We start from the raw sequence: 18,500 nt of genomic DNA, 5'->3' as shown, positions 1-18,500 counted from the left end.
TTATTTACAAAGCGAAACCACTGAATTTGTATCAGACTTTAAAGTCGCCGTCATTCGTCCCTTTCAGCTCCGCTGTGTTCTCAGACCATCATGATTGATTTGTGTCCTAATCAAACAACAGGAATCAAATCAGGCACATTCTGGTTTCTGTTCATGAAGCACGTTTCATACAAACAGAAGCATCAGCACCTGCAGGCATGTAATACACACTAACATGTACTCATACTACCACACATTCATACCTCTCTACTTCAGGTAAAGAAATTGTCTCAGTTTGAAAATCATGAAATCCAGATTTAGTGGTGTTGATCTTCTCATGTGACTCTATGAGACAGAAAATCAACAGATTTCCCAAAGTGTCAAAGAATTCCTTTAAATGCTGAACAATCTAAAGAAATCTAAATGATTCTAGGCCTTAAAAAACCTTTAAACATGAAAACCCTCCACTGAAACCCAGACTAACATTTCATTTAGTGTTTTCAACCCCTGTGAATCCAGTGATACAAAGCATTCAGGTACAAAGAATTAAATCCAAACTTAAGATTGAACATAAAAACAATAAAGAAGAGAAAGTGTTTCTTCATGTCAGGTTCTGCTGGAACATTTGAGTCATTTCTTTAAAAAAAATAGGACCAGATCACTTTTTATACGTGATCACACCAACATGTTGAAACAGTGTGTTTGAATGGTGAGAATACACTGACTGACACAAGCTAACGTTCTGGTCCAGGCCGAGCTAACATGACGTGTCTACTCTCTCTTGTAGTTCTCCTCCAGTCTGAGCTTCTCGGTGTTGTTGCTGAGGAAAGCTGCATCGTTGCTCACTTGAACTTTGTCAAAAAAGTTGAAATCGGCCACGTAACGTCCGCCGGTGGTGCTGAACAGCACCGGCTTGAACTCGTAGCCCCAGAGGATCTCCTGAGGAACGTAGGAGGTGCGACTCTGGCACGTGGCCGCCGTCGACTCCATGGTGGCGTTTAGGGTGACGAGCAGCTCGAACTCACGGGTGCGAAGGTTTTCTGCGTTCAGGTCTGCCAGTGGGCTGCGCTCGTCCAGGATGTGGTAGAAGGTGAGCGGGAGGATGAGGAACGGGCACTCGCTGCTGGAGTCCATGTAGAAATCCACAGAGCTCTGGTGGACTTGTGTCTTCTCGCCCTCCTCTGTCACGTTGGAGTGGAGGAGCTTCCCGGTTAGCTGGCACTGGATCAGAAGGCTCTTCCTCATGTTCGCCACCCTCACCATCAGGCACAGCTTGCCTTGGCGCCGGCAGATCACCGCCGACTGGCTGAACTTGATGGTCTCCGCTCGTTTCTTGGGCCGAGCCAGTTTGGCCAGAAAGGCGCCGGTGACGAAGATCTCAGCCAGGCCGGTGATGACAAGCTGAGCCACCAGGGTGAAGATGGCCAGAGGACACTCCTCGGAGATGTAACGGAACCCGTATCCGATGGTGGTCTGGGACTCCAGAGAGAACAGGAAGGCTCCGGTCAGCGTCTGGACATTGGTCACGCAGGGCGTGTGGTTGGAATTCAAAGCGGCCTCGAAGTCTCCGTTGCCCATGCCAATGAAGTAAAAGATGACCCCAAAGATGAACCATGTCATGACAAAGGTGGAGGCGAACAGAGTGAGCTTGTAGCGCCACTTCATGTCCACCACCGTGGTCCAGATGTCGTGCAGGTAGAGTTTGACCATGCCCTCCACGTTGTCAATCCGCACGTTGTTGTGGCCGTCTTTGGACACGATCCTTCGCTGCACCTCTGCCTTCCTGGTGGCCATGTTGGTCTGGATCAGTTAAAGCCGAGAGAACAACGCTGCCGATGGAAGAGCAACAGAGACACGATTCACTTCATTGACACTGAGAGAAAAGTGTTCACAGATTCCTTTAAAAACTGGACACGTAAAACCAACGTCTGCATGGTTTGATACCAGCAGCTTCCACACCGGAGCCTCTGCACGTGTTCACCAGTTTATCTCAAGCTGAACTACAGACTCAAAGGCCTTCAATATTTCTGAGCTGCAGAGGATTTTTTATGTTGCAATACTGTGAGTGACCACCGGACAAACTAACAGCAGGACTGAGCGGTGGCACGTGATCCAGCTCTCCGAATGCAGGCTAACAGTTCCCCCTGTTTGCAGCATTTATGCTAAGTTAACCAGCTGCTGGTTTTAGCTTCGTATTTACAGATAGGAGAGAGTTATCAATGTTCCCGTATAAATCTCAGCGTGAAAGCAAATAAATGCATTTCACAAAATGGGAGATTTGCCTTGTTATTTATAATATATTTAAATAAATAAAAGCCTTTAAACTCCAGTGTCATACTAGGAATACATAGTTGGGGAAAAGCAGTTTTTGGACACATATGAAAACTAAAATCTAGTTTCAACAGCTGTCAGTTAAATACAAGGTGGCAATTAAAAACACAGTGCTACCCCAAGTAACACCCCAGCAGAGTACCAGTACCTCTGTGCTGTGCTTCAGTACAGTACTGTGTTATGTACTGTGTATATGTACTGTTATTCCCATGAGGTTAAAACAAGGCAAACGTTGGTGTGTTGCTTAAGTATTTGTCCTCTGAAGGGGACGATAGTACAGAAGACGATTCAACACAATGAAAAGATTTAAAGGCTAAAATTTTCCACAAACTCAAACATACCAGCAAATGTACAGAGCTGCTCTCACAGGTGGCTGTTACCTGTCCTGCTTTAAATAAAGTTGAAAGTTAACCTGGTGGTAAGCCATTGCAGGAGGCCGAGAACGCACACTGTAACCTTCAATAATCAGTGATTCCTTGAAGACGCTGACTGCATTATACTCACATCCCGCCTGCTGGAATGGTCTCAGGTGTTTGTCTTCACCTGTTCGGGTCAAACTCGTCTGTAAGCTGAATCTGAGACAGGACGTCCTGTTCAGTGTCTTCTTTCTTCTATTGTGAGTCTGAACTTTGGCACAGTCGCTCTCAGGCTGGAACAGACGTGAGACACAAAGCAGAGCCGTAAACTCTGATCTGCGAGTGGGCTGGCTTTTATCCCCCCCGCCTCCTCCACCTGTCCACAGGTGGGAGCAGCAACACTGAACACTTCAGGTGTCTTTGGTTCCTTTTATGGTTGTTGTTGCTTCACACACACTCCCACATTTACTGCTTCCAGCTCTCTGAAGGGCATCGTGACTCGATGGTGTCAGTAAACAAACAACGGTCTGAATGAATTCTGCTCTGAACTGCAAACGACATTTCAGCGTTCGGCGCGATGAGCGTTTCTGTGGCAGTAAGACGTGAAGCTGAAAGACTGAAGGAAGATGATGTGGCAGTAAAAACAGCTGAAGTGCTGAATGACAGTTAAGCTTTAGTTTAAACAAGAGCTAAGTGAAGCTGGAGAGTCAGCTGAAAGGAGTCAAAGTGAAGAGAAGTTGGTGTCAGCTGAAGTGGAATCTGACACAGTAAAAGGAGCTGAAATGTCGACTGAAGTGGAAGCGCTCTGAAAGGTCAGATGAAGGGAAACGGCTGATATCAGCTGAAGTGTCAGTAGGCAGTAAACACACTTCAAACCGAAGAGCGTGAAAGAAAAAGTGTCGGAGCACTGAATGAAGCTGACGTGTCAGTTAAAGTGTGACCAGCTGTTGTTCAGCTTCATGACCTGAATAACTCCTGAGCTTTGCTATTAACCCTATTGTTATTATCCACATTCCTGAAGGCTGTGTGTGTGCATGTGTGTGGTACTCAGGTATGAGATCATTAATTGATCTCGTTGTTCTTTGGAGAAGACGACACCCACATCACACACTGATCTGAGAGCAGCAGTGAAGTCGCCTCAGCCAGCTGATGGACGCCTGAAGCTTCATGGAGAGTTTAACAAGCTGAATCAACAGCTTCACTTCCTGCTGTGATACCTTCACAGTAAAACACCTGCAGGGAACCCAGGGTGAAGCAAATGATGTCGCTTCCTCCTAACTTACTTTAACTTCACGCAGTAAAGCTCAAACTTCTGTAATCATATCAGTGTCAGCTGAACTCTTTCAGGCCTCCATGTTTTTTTTAGAGGTGATGCAGAAACACTGACAGATCGTCTTCAGTCAGCAGCCGAAGAGACAAACATCACACCTGTGGTTTGACACAACAAATCCACTTAAACTTCTTTTAAAGGGGTCTTTTTCATCATGATGATGGAGGCTGACGCCCTCTGGTGGACAAACAGTATAATGCAGGTTTGTCTTCTCGGCTCGCCAGTCTCAGTGAGACGTTCACGATTCTCAAAGACTTTGCACTTTGCTCACTTCAGTTTGAGGTCAGGTCACCTCTGAGTTCTTTTTATTGACAGAGAAACATCGTTCCAGCAGCTGTTGGTCATCTGTGTCAGTGGTGATCAGCGATCAGCAGAGATTTTATTATGTTTCCATTGATTATCTGTTCAAACATCAGCCTCCTCACAGTTAGCACATTAATGAACACCATCTGCTACATCACAGTGTGTTACAGACCATCTCTTAAAGGTCTACAGACTGCTCGGACATGCTTATTAGTGGACTTACAGTAAACGAGTTCAGCCTAATTAATTATCATCAGCACACATTTTCATTTCTCTGCTGGAAGACGTTCGTCCTCCACAGCTGCAGCGACACAGGAAGTTCACATCTTCACATCACTGCCCGCTTTCTCGCCTCCGCACAGCTGGCCAATCACGGCGTGAAGTGGGTGTGAATGTTGGATCGTTGGTTTCGGAAAGGTACAGAATCCCACACCAGGAAAGAATGTGTGTGTGTGTGTGTGTGTGTGTGTGTGTGTGTGTTGCTCTGAAGCTGTTCACATATGAAGAATCAGCAGATTTCAGCTCGAGGCCACGACATACGTTTCACCTCCAAAGTGTTAGAACGAGCGGACGCCTCGCTGCTGATGTGACTCTTCTCAGAGCTGAATGTCTGCGTGGTCCACAGAGCTGGTTCGTCCTCTGTGCTTTAAATCAAAAACCGACATCAATCGGACAATGAATGTCTGAAGCACATCTCAGGGGAATCCGTCCAGTGGTTTCAAACATCCTTGTCATGGATCAAAGTGTCGATCAAGACCAGATTCTGGACTGAGGAGGTCTGGGGGTCGAAAGAACAAAACGTCCTGAGCCTCATCAGGACGTGACCATAAATGCGGGTCCAGGAAGGTGAAGTCCTTCATGCCGTTCAGCGTTCACTGTGGTGGAGGGTTCGCAGTGGTGGCCTTCAGGATGCCCCGCAGCACCTTGTAGTTGTTGAGCGGCTGGTTCTCTTTGGGGGGGTAACAGGGGCCGCGATCTGTCAGGTAGGAATAAGGGAACCGCAGCACCCAAAGACCGTCAGGTGGCAACACGATGTCTGTCTGCTCCGGGTGGAAGACGGGGCAGGGCGGAGGACCGGGCTGCACCTGAAACACATCAGAGGATTGATAAGACCTGTTTACTCAGAATACACTCACTCATTCACTCACTCATTCATTCATTCATCTCTAATGAAATGTTTTGCTAACAAACATCTGAACCATCTGCCTGAACTCACAGAGCTTCAGACACACAGAGAGAAGCTGTGAGCTTCAGCCTGTCACCGTTCATTCATCTGTTCACATGTTCATGAGCTGAAGCGCTAACGGCTGAATTAGCTGTAAGCTGCTCCACTTCGTACTGAAGCCGCTGATGCACACACACGCTTCTCAGTGAATCACTTTAACGCTGAAGAAAACCTAAAAACGTGATGATTGTCAGGCAAGTTCTGCAAATACAAACAGGTGTCTTTCAGCTGTGATGTTCTTATGCACCGACAAGGTAAAATGATCTAATATTGCACAAAAAAGCAAACACCAGTAATACAACGTGTCACTTTGTTTCTTCTTCTGTGATCATGTGACGACCCCTCAGGTTGATCTTACTTTGGCTTCACTTCAACCAGCTGCAGCAGTGAAATGCTGCAGATCGACAGTCCAACAAAGTCATAAACATCATGTTTCAGGCATCTTTTCTAGACGCTCATCCCGAAGCCTTCAGTACATTTGGCTGATAACACGCAGAGGGTTGGTTTGTTAGATGAGCTCTAAATCTGACTGCTTTAACACCCAAATCTGAAATGTGCCACTTCTTTGTTTTGGTGACAGTAAACAACTTCCTGCTTCCAGAAAATGTGATAATTTTAGTGATAAACTAGCCGACAGCTTCACTTCACGCTGAAATTCCAGACCTGAGCCAACATCTGTGAGCGGAGCTGGAGGAGAGTTCAGAACGATCGGTTCCACTAAGCACAGAGATCTGGAGAGCAGAGACAGCAGCGCTTCACACCGAAGACGGACGTGAAAGTGTTTGACAGCTCGTCTGTCTGCAGACTCTCTGATCGACTTTTTCAGATCACACAGAACGAAAGCTCGTTTCGCGCAGAGCGCCTTGAATTACTGCGACATTTTATTGTTTTTTAACTCATTTTAAGACGTAAACTTGTAAAAACAATCAATGTGCTGCACAGAGACATGACGGCGGCGAGCCTTGCTCGGCGGTTTACCTGAGGGTTGAGCGTGACCTCCAGCGAGGCGTCCGGCACCACAACATAAAGGCGAGCCAGCTGGGCGAAGTGAGGCTTCAGGCTGCGGCCCTGCGAAGGGGAGGGGAAGTACAGCGGCATGTCGGTGTTCAGCACCCTGGTGGCGGGATCTTTGGCGCCCCCCGGACCCAGAACCTTCACTATTTTATCAGGCCCACAGCTGATGAAGCGTCTTCCTCTGCTGTCTTCATACTCAAAGCCCACGAAGACGCGAGCCATGTCGTCCCTCCTGCGACTCCGACCGAGCCCTCCGGCACTCCCTCGCTTGCTAACCAGCGTCTTGTTGGGGGCCGGCCACGAGGAGGTGCCTCCGTCCAAAGGCTCCGTCAGTCCCACGTCCTCCTCTGACCGAGAGCGAATCACCAAGTCCCACGGCAAGAGGAAGGACGAGCCAGGCAGGAAGCCTGGCTGTTCCAGACCGGTGTGGCAGTTGTAGGACTTGGCTGGACCCAGTTTGACCAGTGACCAGCTGGAGAACTTGGGTAGGAGGCCTTTGGGGCAGCCAGAGTGCATCATACCTGGGAGGTACTCCACGGTGGAGGGCTGGCGGTCGACGAGGCTCGGCCTCTTCTGTTGGACTTGGGCTTCGGTTCCATCTCCGTCCCCGTAGGGCCCCAGGCTGTCGGTGGACTGGCCCAGGCTGAGGGCCAAGCTCAGGCTGGTGTCTCCGGGTGTGTGGCTCTGGGCGGTGCTCGGCTCCTTCAGCCTCTCTGCCTCGCCCGAGGCCTCGCACGGGAGTCGCTGAGCTTGGTTGGAGGCCGGGGCTGGATCGGGAGTGCTGGGCTGGAACACCGGAAACTCAATCCTCTCCAGCTTCCCGCAGCATTTCTCCTCCAGCATCTGTTCAGGAAGAGACGTCACAGAGCAAAACATCTCAGATATCACATATGATGAGACACGAACGTCTGACGAACGCTGGAGAACACGAGGATGTTTGTGTCGTGTGTCAGATCAGATTTAAAGCCGCTTTAATCAAGACATTCGTCTTCACCCTGCTCTTATTGTCCTGTGTACGCAGGGCGCCATGCAAAACAGAGTGAACGGCTGTCATTGGACCACACTGTGAACACTGTGTGCATAAAGGATGAATGAATGAATGTTCTGGTTAGCACAGGAGCTGTCAGGGGGAGGAGAGTGAACTCTGACCTGGTAGAAGTCAAAGTTTGCGGCCTGGATGTCAAACGGATCCTCGCGGGGAGCCTGTTTCCTGCCGCAGTTACAGGAGCTGGTGGAGCGCCCCCTGCTGTTGTGGTTGAGGACGGGTGGGTTGCGGTCCATGTCCGGCTTCTCCCCTTCAGGAATGAAAGTCACAGTTATTGATTTTATCCTGATTCTTCTTGAATTTATGTCAATAATATAAAGTCCTCACAGAAACATGAAGCACATTAACACATTCAGTTTTTTCTTTTTTTTTTTGGATTAATTCACTCAGTCATGTTTGTCTGAGGCTGACTGAATGTTCAGTTAATCTAAACTACACAGCAGACTCGTGCAGGGACTTGTCATACACCCCATTCATTACATTCTGCAGTGTGTGTCCTCGTTAGGACAGAGGACACAGCAGAGAGAGTTCACCTGGCTGAGGCAGCAGGTGGAACTTGTGAACACAGTGTTGGTCTGTCAGGCTTCGCTCCTCGCACAGCTGGTGCCCGTTGCTCCAGAACTTGTAGCAGTCCTCGTGAAGCTGAAGGGCGTAGCGCTGGAAGGCCACGCCGCGGGCGTGCTGGCTGTAGACCCGCAGAGCCTGAGCCAGCTGGTTCTTGTGCACCGTCGTGGTGTAGTTGTGGGGAAGGTTGGACTGGTAGGCGCTGTGAGCCAGCGGCAGAGCTTTCTGGCACCTGTTCTCAGAGAACTTTGTGTCAGCATCGAGGAAACCCTCCAGAACCTTCAGCTGGCCTTGCACTTTGGTGGCAAGCTCAGCTATTTCTTCTTCTGTGTTGCTAATTAGGACTTGGTGGAGTCTGGAGGCGACCTGGACCCATTTGGAGTAGGTGGGCAGCTCGAAGTGCGAAGGCTGTGGGTTGCGGCCGACGCTGTCGTCAAAGCCTTTCTTGGTCAGCACCAGCTCCACGTGCTGCCAGAGGAACTCCTTCAAGCTGCAGTCCAGCGGCTGGCCGCCCATCGACACGCCGCCCAAGTCTCCGGCGAAGCCGAGAGGCCGAGCCGAGCGCCTCATCTGCTGGTAACGCCTCGGTCCTGACGCCGTCACGGTGGAGTCTTGCTCAGATAAGATGCAGTTGGACCGAAGCTGACCGAGCAAAGCGCCCACCGGGTCCTCTTCCACTGCTGGTACCACGTACACAAAGGCCTGGTTGGCGGGCACGGTGAACAGGCAGTTGCTGCTTTGGTTGGTCAAGACTCTGCTTTTACGGAAGATGCGATAAATCTGGTCCTCCAGCGCGTGCTGCAGCCTCCTCCTGGGGGAGTGCTTTTTGGGTTTGTCTGGGTTTCCTCCAGACTCTGAGCCGTTTGCAGAGACCTTTGGACAGACAGACAGACAGACAGACAGACAGAAGAGACATCAGTGAAATTCAGCGTTGAATGATAAAACCTCGAATCACATTTTTCTCAGTGAATATAAAACTAATAAAATTTATGAAACTAACGTGACCTGAATCAGGTAAGAGGCCTAAAAAGGATGAACGACCCAGTGAGAAATGACTGATCAGCTTCAGCCTTTGTTATGACCGATACTTTCCCATTATGGTATGTGAAGTTTGTTAAAGGTCTGAAACTCTATAAAAAGATGAAACAGCCTCCTCCACCGTTCATTTACAGGTGAGTCACGTCTCCCCACAGGAAAGATGCTTCAGAGGAAACACTGTTGTCTTTTGGAGGACAAAAGAAAACATTCAAGATCCTGAAAACTACATTTAAGATTGATCTCTAAAGCCTGAAAAAAGATCTGATGGTCTGAGCTCTATTTTGCTGTGAATCAGCTGATCACTGATAGTTTATGTGTTTCTGAAATAATCTCAGTATTCAGACTCCACACCATCGTCAATCATCAGCCCTTCAACGTGAACACGTGTGCACCTGCGGGGTTTGACTGCTACTGTCATGTAAGAAAAATGGAGACCTTCAGAGAGCCGTTCATCTGGAAGACGAAGAGCAGGCGCGGAGGACACGGCCTACAGTTCACCTTCCACTCTTTGGACACCGGACAGTCTTTGATGGCCGCTCGGATCAGAGGCAGGACCTTCTGTCGCAGGGCGTCCAGGGCTCTGAAGAGCCGGTCGTAGGCCACGTCGAAGGTCTGATTCGGGTGGACGAGCAGGAGGACGTGGCACACGGAGAACATGTAGAGCAGGTGGAGGCAGTGCTGTCTGTCCAGGCCTTTCCAGAAGTCGTGGGCGTCGGAGTGTCCGGTGCCGGCGCTCAGAGACTGGCAGGCCCGCAGCAGCTGCCGGCTGTCGTAGACGGAGGTGAGCAGCAGGTAGAGCACCCGGCTCTCCTGGTTGTAGAAAGCCTGGATGTGGCTGTCCGCGGTGCCGTCGTCCTCCGGTCCGCCGAACAGCGAGAAGATGTGTTTGTCGGCCAGAGTGTTGACGAGCGACTCTTTGTGCGGCGCGGACTGCATGTTGCTCTTCCCGAAGATACCGACGACACACAGGCCGTCGTCCCGCTGAGCGGCGTCCTCCTGGAGCTCCGCCTGAAGCAGAGCCCCCATACTCACCGGGAAAGACATGTTCGCTTCCTTCATGTTGAAAGCCGGGGGTATAAAAACAACGACGCACCCATTTCCGGGTGTATTTCCGGGTTCGTGCACTAAAATGTCCGAGTAGATGCGGCTTTGCTTTACTGTTCCGCTTGTTCGCTGCACGCTTTTCTCTTTCATCCAGAGGTGGAAGAAGATTTACTTCAGTAAAAGTAGAAATTACACACTGAAAATACTCCGGTACAAGATGAAGCCCCGCATCAAGTTAGTTTTATGACCAAATCTAGAAGTATTAAAAGTAAAAGCAGGTCTACTCAATGCAGAAAAGACCTCTGTGAGTGTTCTTCTATTCTAATATTTATTCTATTGAATTATTATTGTCGTCATTGTTATTGTGATGCACTCATCTGTAATATCTTTTTACTGTTGCAGATGTCGAGATGGAGGTAAGTCTTAATATTTATACACTGCTGGAAAGTCATCATAAGACGTTTTCTCTTGAATTGAAGTTGAATGAACTGTTTCTTTTATGTACTGTGTGTTTTTACTGGTGTTGCACTGGATCCACTGAACACAGAAGCATCTCAGAAGCTCACTGGTTTGTGTCCCAGCAGCAGTGGAATGCATTTAGTCACACACTGCACTCAGTGGACTACAGCTAGAACACTTTAGGTCTCAGTACCTGGGAGCCTCCTGATACAAAGAATAAAACAGTCCTTGAAGTTTTACACAGTTTGCCAGCAGAAAATAAAAACGAGGTTATATAAGAAAAAGTGAAGGAATCAGGACAGAGTGACCTCCAGCAGCTCCATGTTCATCTCGAAGAAAGTGCACACACAGAAGAAAGTAACAGGATCTGTTCTGGGCTCTTAGACCTGACAGAAAAGTTCAGTTTAATTAAAGAGCCCCAGCAGACATGTTGCTTTTTTTAAAGGTTTCTAAAAATTATTCTTCCTCATTGAGAATACATGAAGACTGCTGGACACAAGACGTCTTCACTGTGAAGTCCATCTCAGGGCTGTCCTCTGCAGGTTTCACGTTTCCACATCACACATATAAACATGTCTTAAACTCATATTTAAGGTGGCTGCAGCGAATAATTAATTTCATTATCAATTAATGTGTCAGTATTCTTTTCAATTAATTCTTTATATATCATCAAAAAATAATGAAAAAGGCCAGTCAGAGTTTCCAAGTTAACAGTGTGGAACCCAAAGAAGTTCAGTTTACGGTGAGGAGAAACAGAGAAAAGCAGCCAGTTGTCACATGGCTGGAGGGAAAAATGAATCAAAGGTTTGACTGACTATCAAAATTTATGTCAAATGATTTTGTCAGTTGATTTATTGATCAATTGTCAGTATTACACCACGAACCTCATTCTGATTAACAAGGAACAGTCTTATAATGAGCAGGACAGTTTTTGACCGGAGGAGGACTTAAAATGTCTGAAACAGACACGTATGTGTCAGAGGGGAGGACGGCACAGACGTCCAAATATGTTCCAGACGTGTGACCAGACCAATGAGGACAAAATAAAAAACACAGCAGAGCTCTGAACCACATCCACATTCCTCTGATAAGACGATTGGAGGCATCGTGCTCTTCATCATTTATTCAAGACAAGAACAGTGCAGCTAGAAGCCTTTGAGACAGGTCACATGACCACTTACAGTACTGCATACTGTACGCCTCCCTGTTGTGATGAAGAACACTCGTTTGTCAAAATCCAGAATATGACCTGAAGCTTAGCTCACTGCCATCACTCCGGGTTCAGACAGCTGCAGCTGAATTCTGACGGATTTGAAGCTTTCACAAAAAAAAGTTTAATGTATGTTTTAGGATATCTCTCAACATGAATTAAATATACAGTGTCTCTCACTGAAGGTCAAAACCACATTTAATGAATTTAATTTATAATTTCTAATAAGTGGAATTCACATCTGGACAGGAAAAGCTGAACCGATTAGATTCAAGTAAATGGTTCGTCGTTTCCAGTCAAAGTGTGATTAGAGATGCAGAATCTGGAGATTTTTACCACATGAGGAAAACGATCCAGCATGAGATTACACATGGCAGCAGGGTAAAAATAAGATAAAATAACAACGGACATATTGTGTCAGGGGTCAAAATAAAAGATGAAAGACAAAGTAAGAATAAAAATAGAGCATCCAGTTTATATGACTAAAGCTGTCAGACAAATGTAGTGCAGCATTAACCTCTGAGATGTGGTGCAGTAGAAGTATTGAGTTGCATACAATGGAAATACTCAAGTGAAGTACAAGTACCTTGAATTTGTACTCGAGTAAATGTGCTCAGTTACATTCTGTGTGTCTGTATTTAAAGCTCTTAGTGTGACGTGTTCTTATATTAAAGTTCTTCTTCTGAGCCGAGACAGCAGCAAACAGGCCACCTTCATCTTCATCACGTCTGCAAACAAAAAGGGTTCGGACGTCATCGCCGCGCGCGCGTTCACGTCCGCATGTAAACCGCTGCGTCCCCTCTGACGTCACCGCCCCCTGATCATCCGAAATCCCTGATAACGCGACGCGCGCTCCCGCTCCGCTCTGAATGGGGGCTCAGTCCAGATCCTGACAGTCCAGTAGTAGAACCGTAGTCGCCGCGGTGCCACTCGTCCAGCCCGGTCCGCTGTTTCCAGACACACCGGCAGTCCACGGCTCTGCTCCCCCGGTGCTACACCTTCATTCAGGTAGTCCGGCAGCGCGCTGACAGTCCAGCTGGTCCAGTTAGTGTTCTGACTCTGCTCTTCTTAGCCCGGCAAGTTAGTGTTGTGACGGGCGGAGCTGTCTCTGTCTGTCTAGGAATGAGAAATGATGGCCGGCTGTGCAGCAGAGGAGAAAACCTTCCGACGGTTCCTGGAGCTCTTTCTCCGGGAGATGAGAATGCCTCTGCAGGAGAGCGACCCGGTGCCGATGCGCCCCTTGTCGGACCTGGTGACCGAGGACGAGGTGGAGGGGGAATGCCTCGACCTGTGTCTCCAGCACCTCTACAAATAGTTAAGTGTCCACTTTGTGTCCTGTTGTTTGTGTCTGTGTTTAGCGTCAGTGAGTGAAATGAGGAGCTGGAGCCGCTGAATGTGCGCGTTTTGACCGTCAGTGTAATGTGCGGGGCTGTGGGGCTCTGTGGGGGTCTGTGCGGGGCTGAGCGGGCTGCGACCCCGGCTGTCCACATCGGATCAGCCGGGATGCTCGCAGGGTCCAGAGACCTGCTCCGTGTCACTCTGGGTGTGTCCAGCACCAAGTTTAGACAAGTGTCTCCAGAGAGCCGCTCTGAGGAATTAAAGCGGGACTTCGGAGCGTCTCCGCCCGCAGCACCGCGTCCTGTCCTCCGCGTCCTGTCCTCCGCTCTGCTGCATGTCTCAAAGAATTACGCCCGCGACCACTCTGCTGGAGGGTTTTTTTTTTTTTTTTTTTTTTGGAGGTCTACAAAAGGTGAACCCCTGGATTTGCGTAACAGCACGACGTCATCGCGGTGTAGGAGGGGGAGGGAGCCGTCGCCATCACTGCTGAGCGCATCTTCGTGCAGGCTAAAAATAGCCTCACCGGTTACGTTATTAGCCTCGATCGTTGGACTGGTCGTCACACTTTAAAATCCGGGACGGACTCCGAGCTGCTCTCTGGAAATGACAGAGGTTGAATCAGAGCTGCTCAGGTCGAAGCTCAGTGTGAAGCTGAACCTCAGCAGAGGACAGAAGTCCTGCTCTTGTCCTCTTTCCGTTTGACATCCACTGAGTGAAACTCGTCAGAATCAGGTGTTTGTTGATGAGTCGGGCTGAGGAGCTCTGAGCTTTGCTGCTGGCCTGGTTTTGAATCCAAAATAGGTTCAGAAACTGGGAAAGAGGGTGGAAGGACTCATGTAGGGCACGGAGAGGCCAGGGGCTGCTGCTGCCTGCATGCTCGGCCTTCACCGTCCGGGCTGCAGCCTGTGGCCCAGGATGTGCGTCTGGGGGTGCACTCCAGGGGGGTGGGAACATATGTTGGTGGCAGGATGGGTCACGTGCATCCAGCAGAGCTGTCAGGTGCTCTCACTGAGATGCAGAGCAGGGCGCGCTCACACACACCTGTAGTAAACTTCACATCCGCGTCGTCTTTGTCACGACGTCCAGGCTGGATTGGCTGGTGGATATGAGGTCATTCAACAGACTGCTCTCCCCTCCCCCTCCAGCTCGAGCTGACAGCACGCACACACACACACACACGCACACGCACACACGCACTTCACTCCTGATGGACTCACAGATTTGCTTTTTAATGCAGATCTTGGTTTAACAGATTTTTTAGCGTCCAGCAGCTCCATGACTTTCAGATGGCGTGCTGTCTCTAAGACTCATGGGAGCTGTGGTTGTTGAATATTAAATGAGGGGGTGCTCACATTTTGGGAAATCTGCTACTTCTCTGCTTTCTTTCACACTGATATCAGATTGTTAGCTTAGCTTAGCTCAGCATGTAGGCGGGGAATCTAGCCTGGCTCAGTCTGAAGTTGAGAAGCAGCACCTGTAACGTTCACTCATTCACATAAACACAAATGAAATGTAAATACGTCAGTTTGTGGTCGGAGTTCATGCTGCTGCTGTTTCCTCACAAACGCTCTACACGACATGACCAAACCTGGCAACCTCTCTGTAACCACAACACTCCAGAGAGCTGCACCCGGCTGCTTTTTTATTTGCTAACAAATAAAGCAAAGCAGCCGGCCGAGCCGCCGGCGCCTGAAGGCCGGGAGCAGGGCTGCACCCGCGTCCGACCACGACCGGCCTGCAGCTCCACACTCAGAGCTCGGACTGAGTCTTCCTCCCACTCTGGTAGTGAAGTGTGACTTCACTCTGACTTGGAAACTTGTGTAAGCTGTCAGCTGGCTGAGTGTGAGTGTCCCCCCTCACCACCTGCTGTCTCCTGCTGTGGGCTGATCAGGGACAGCAGAAAGTCCAGCACCTGACCCGGAGTTTGACTCTGGAGTCCTGACAAGGATGAGAGACGCTGTGAGAAGACAGGTTTTATTTGTGTCGCTCAGATAGTACATTTACTGAAGCTTTACGTCTACTCCACCACAGCTCAGAGGGAAATGTACTTTTTACTTTATTACATTTTGTTGTTACAAAACAAGTCATTTCTAAAAACGACATAAAATGAGCTCCACCTCCAACATATTAATGCATCAACGATAATAATGATAATCCACGAATAACATGCAGATAAACAAAACCATGAGGGAGAATCTACATGTGGCTGATGGTACTTTTACTTTCACATCGTGGCTTTTCCACTTTTGCTTTAATTAAAGGATCTGAGTCCTTGTTTGCCCACTAGAAAAAATCAAAAATAGTTTCTAGCAGCGCTCTGGGCTCCCTGACAGCTACAAGCCTTTTGATGCTGAACAAAGCTGAAACAAAGCACAAACATGTGATTACATGATGACTGGCTGTTGTCGAGTGAGATGGCTGTGTGATTCCTAATGTCAGCGTTTGGCTGAAAGCTGGAGTTTGCACACTCATTTCAATGGAGTCCATCCAATCTGGCTCCCTGAAGCGGTTATTAGCCAAAATAACTGCAGCTCACCGCCTAACTCGCTTTGTAAAATATCCCTCTGTCTCCTCTGCCTGGCCAAGGTAGCATCTCATACAGTATAATTGGCTCGTTGGAGTCTATGAATCACTCTCTGGCGCGTCTCCGTAGAGCACTTTGTCTTAAAGACCCTACCAGGAGCTCGCTGGTCAGCCGCTCACAAGGTCATGAGGGACACTCGTTGCTTCGTGCTTTATGTTCGCAGTCTGAGCTGGAAACTCTGACACGATGCTGCAGAGCTGCTCAGGCTCACCAGAATCATGAGGAATCATCCTCTGAGGAACATGAATATTCCACAGTGTCCCAGAGACCCAAAAAGAGCATCAATCATTTCAGCAAACGGCCGAAAATGACAGAGGCGTAGTAATTATGAGCCTCGTCTGTGGGGAGCTGAGGAGGAAGTGACCTCATCTGCAGCCTGCAGAGGGCTGGCTGTGTGGACAGGTCCGTGTGGACGGGTCGACTAACGACTGTCTGTTTCCTGTTCACAACCCACTGCCAACAGAGGTGGCTTCTTTAACAAGTGACGGCGGCTGTTACTGAACCATAGCTAAGCCGATATTGTTGTAACCAGGGTTAGGGTTAGTATTAGACGACAGCGTGAAAGTGAACTGTGTTGGTGTCTCTGGTAGCGATGAAGCCGACCCTGCAGCTCCTCATCGTGACTTTCAGCACGTTGTCTCTTCGTCATTGTTGAACTTTGCTGCTCTGCCTCACGCTCCTGTTTCACAGAAGAAGCTGTAAAAAGCCTCAGTTCACTTCCTGCTGAGCAGCAAACAGCAGACAGACAGTCATGGTGGACACAGTGGAGCGTTTAGCAGCTAAAGAGCAGATATGTCCCTCAGGAGGAAGAGGAGGAGACCAAAGCAGAGCTAAAAGAAGGAGTTTCCACTGCTAACATCAGGTTTAACCAAACCATCCATTTATATCATGTTTGTTTTGTGAGGAGCCTCAAGAAGCTCCAACCTCCACCTCACTTCACAGCCGTGTGTCGCACAACGATGAACACATGAACCTGTATCCTCTATCTGTACTCCAAACCTTAAACAAGCCCTAGTGTGCCTAAAGAAATGTTTAGCGCTAGCAGTGTAGGACCAGAGGATGATTTTAAACCTCTTCTGCGTGTTGTTCTGCAGATTTCAGAGCTGCTGGTTGAAGCTGTTTAATGCGTAAAACGAGCTGTTCCAGAGTTTGGCTGCAGTCAGACCTGCAGGCTGATCCCTGGTCCAGGAGTCACAGCAGCACAGATCAGGTGTCGACTCTCATTCAGAGCCGACACTCGATCTAATGTGTCGCTTAAGATCGGCCGCTGCCAGCTGAAGCTGCTGGTCTGTGGGGAAACGGCCGCGTGGTAACGCCTGATCTGACATTTCTTTGCATCATATACATCAGTTGTCATAGTAACAACAGCCCAGGCGTCCTCGCTCAGAGTAATAATGGTGTTTTGTAGTCGGCGTGAAGGCAGCAGGCCAGCCGTGTTTCAGCCAGACAGGCGGGTTGATAACAGGGCTGTGCTCTGAAGGCAGGACAGCAGCTTTCTGGACCTCCTCTGAGCTTCTGCTCTTATTTCTGCTCAGTGGAGAAACATGGCACCAAAGATGGAGACACCGTCTCTGCCGGGCAGGCGTGATTTTTGATTCCTTGTTTTTCACGTTATTACAGAGACACAGTGGAGAGACGACAGGAAACAAAGGTCCCAGCTGATGGAAACCTTCACAGTGTGTATCAGCTGACCGCTGTGGCTGCTTTAACCTGAGGTCGTGAAGGCACCTTCAGGCCTCATGTTAAATATTGTCATCTATATCTGTTAGATGTTCACTCAAAGCTCCATTAAGGAGTCAACAGAAGTCTAACATTCCCTCTGTTTCAGCTCTGATTTTGGTCTCCACCAGCTCGTCTCCGCCCGTCTGCTTGCTGCTGAGCAGGTAGTGAACAGTGGCAGGAAATGACCTTTTCTCTCTGAATAGTCTGATATCTCACCAATAAAGAGCACTGATGCCAAACCAGTGGTCTCTTTTAGCGGATGTGACGTTTCTGTAAGGTAACATGAGGCCTTCATCGCTGTGAGACCTGATCCACCAAACAGGCTCAGTGTCTGACAGATGCATCCGTTGAAGTTGAAGAGCTGAAATCGTTGTAAAGCTCTGCAGAGCCGAGGGGAGCTGCTGCAGAGAAAGCCTTCCACATGTTCACACAGGAGCTATCAGCGTCTGTCAGGTCAAAGACGGAGTTAAAAAGACGACGGCTCACTGTCGTGCACATGTTTGGGCGCCGTTAGCGGCGCTATCTTGGACGTCAGGCGAAGTCAGCTGAATCTGGTTTTCAGCGTGTTGAGATGAAGAGCTGCAGACACGTGGGCCTCGACGCTTCATGGATGAGAACTTTCACTGCAGTTCTGATGGCATGTGTGTGTGTGTGTGTGTGTGTGTGCGTGCATGTGTGTGCGTGTGGTGGCCAGCATCCTGCATGGCTGTCTACTGTAGCTGTGCCGTGAGTGTAATGATAGTTGGAGGCAGCAGCTCTGGTGATTCATCCCAACATGTCATTAGTTTGTCTCTGGGTTGAACAGCTAATAATAGACCTCTGCAAGAAGAGAGATCCCCTCTGTGTGAGAGTGTGTGTTAATGGGGGGGGGCGAAGCACTCAGTGTGCTAGAACGAGTCTGGGGGTGTGGAAAGAGCTCGAGTGTGTGTGTGTGTGTGTGTGTGTGTGTGTGTGTGTT

At 48.9% G+C, this 18,500-nt stretch overlaps 3 protein-coding genes across 5 annotated transcripts in view; 1 reads left to right on the top strand and 2 right to left on the bottom strand.

Annotated features, from left to right (window-relative positions):
• Positions 1-49: 49 nt before the first annotated feature.
• On the bottom strand, positions 50-3,823 carry kcnj15 (potassium inwardly rectifying channel subfamily J member 15). Of its 2 annotated transcripts, none has more exons than XM_076750714.1 (2): positions 2,815-3,823; positions 50-1,808 (listed from the first exon to the last, which is right to left on the bottom strand). In XM_076750714.1, exon 2 carries the CDS (start codon positions 1,771-1,773, stop codon positions 751-753), a length of 1,023 nt encoding a protein of 340 aa, XP_076606829.1. In that variant the 5' UTR covers positions 1,774-1,808; positions 2,815-3,823; the 3' UTR covers positions 50-750. The 2 variants fall into 2 exon arrangements, with proteins under 2 accessions (XP_076606829.1, XP_076606831.1); XM_076750716.1 differs by lacking the exon at positions 2,815-3,823 and adding an exon at positions 2,652-2,713.
• A 449-nt stretch (positions 3,824-4,272) lies between these two features.
• smg8 (SMG8 nonsense mediated mRNA decay factor) lies at positions 4,273-10,289 on the bottom strand. Its single transcript, XM_076749660.1, has 5 exons — positions 9,621-10,289; positions 8,117-9,020; positions 7,688-7,833; positions 6,503-7,381; positions 4,273-5,384 (listed from the first exon to the last, which is right to left on the bottom strand). Exons 1-5 carry the CDS (start codon positions 10,242-10,244, stop codon positions 5,172-5,174), a joined length of 2,766 nt encoding a protein of 921 aa, XP_076605775.1. The 5' UTR covers positions 10,245-10,289; the 3' UTR covers positions 4,273-5,171.
• Positions 10,290-12,777: 2,488 nt separating this feature from the next.
• Positions 12,778-18,500, top strand: part of ppm1e (protein phosphatase, Mg2+/Mn2+ dependent, 1E) — a 32,569-nt gene continuing 26,846 nt past the window's right edge. The window contains exons 1-2 of one of the 2 annotated variants that reach the window (XM_076749969.1): positions 12,778-12,906; positions 13,019-13,212. In XM_076749969.1, coding sequence (XP_076606084.1) covers positions 13,028-13,212 — 185 coding nt within the window. In that variant the 5' untranslated portion in view covers positions 12,778-12,906; positions 13,019-13,027. Of the gene's footprint in view, positions 13,213-18,500 lie in introns of both variants that reach the window. The other variant, XM_076749968.1, reaches the window with a different exon arrangement.

This window comes from Chaetodon auriga, chromosome 15, assembly GCF_051107435.1.
Source record: "Chaetodon auriga isolate fChaAug3 chromosome 15, fChaAug3.hap1, whole genome shotgun sequence".
In the NCBI taxonomy this organism is placed as follows: domain Eukaryota; kingdom Metazoa; phylum Chordata; class Actinopteri; order Chaetodontiformes; family Chaetodontidae; genus Chaetodon; species Chaetodon auriga.
This window is presented reverse-complemented; position numbering and strand designations above follow the sequence as displayed.

Bases quoted from the DNA above. Each gene is read 5' to 3' on its own strand.
- kcnj15 (XM_076750714.1), bottom strand. From the start codon at position 1,773: ATGGCCACCAGGAAGGCAGAGGTGCAGCGAAGGATCGTGTCCAAAGAC.
- smg8 (XM_076749660.1), bottom strand. From the start codon at position 10,244: ATGAAGGAAGCGAACATGTCTTTCCCGGTGAGTATGGGGGCTCTGCTT. The intron at 7,834-8,116 runs GTGAACTCTCTC...TCATTCCTGAAG, and splicing joins CCACCTGCTGCCTCAGCCAG to GGGAGAAGCCGGACATGGAC. The intron at 7,382-7,687 runs GTCAGAGTTCAC...CTTCCTGAACAG, and splicing joins CAAACTTTGACTTCTACCAG to ATGCTGGAGGAGAAATGCTG.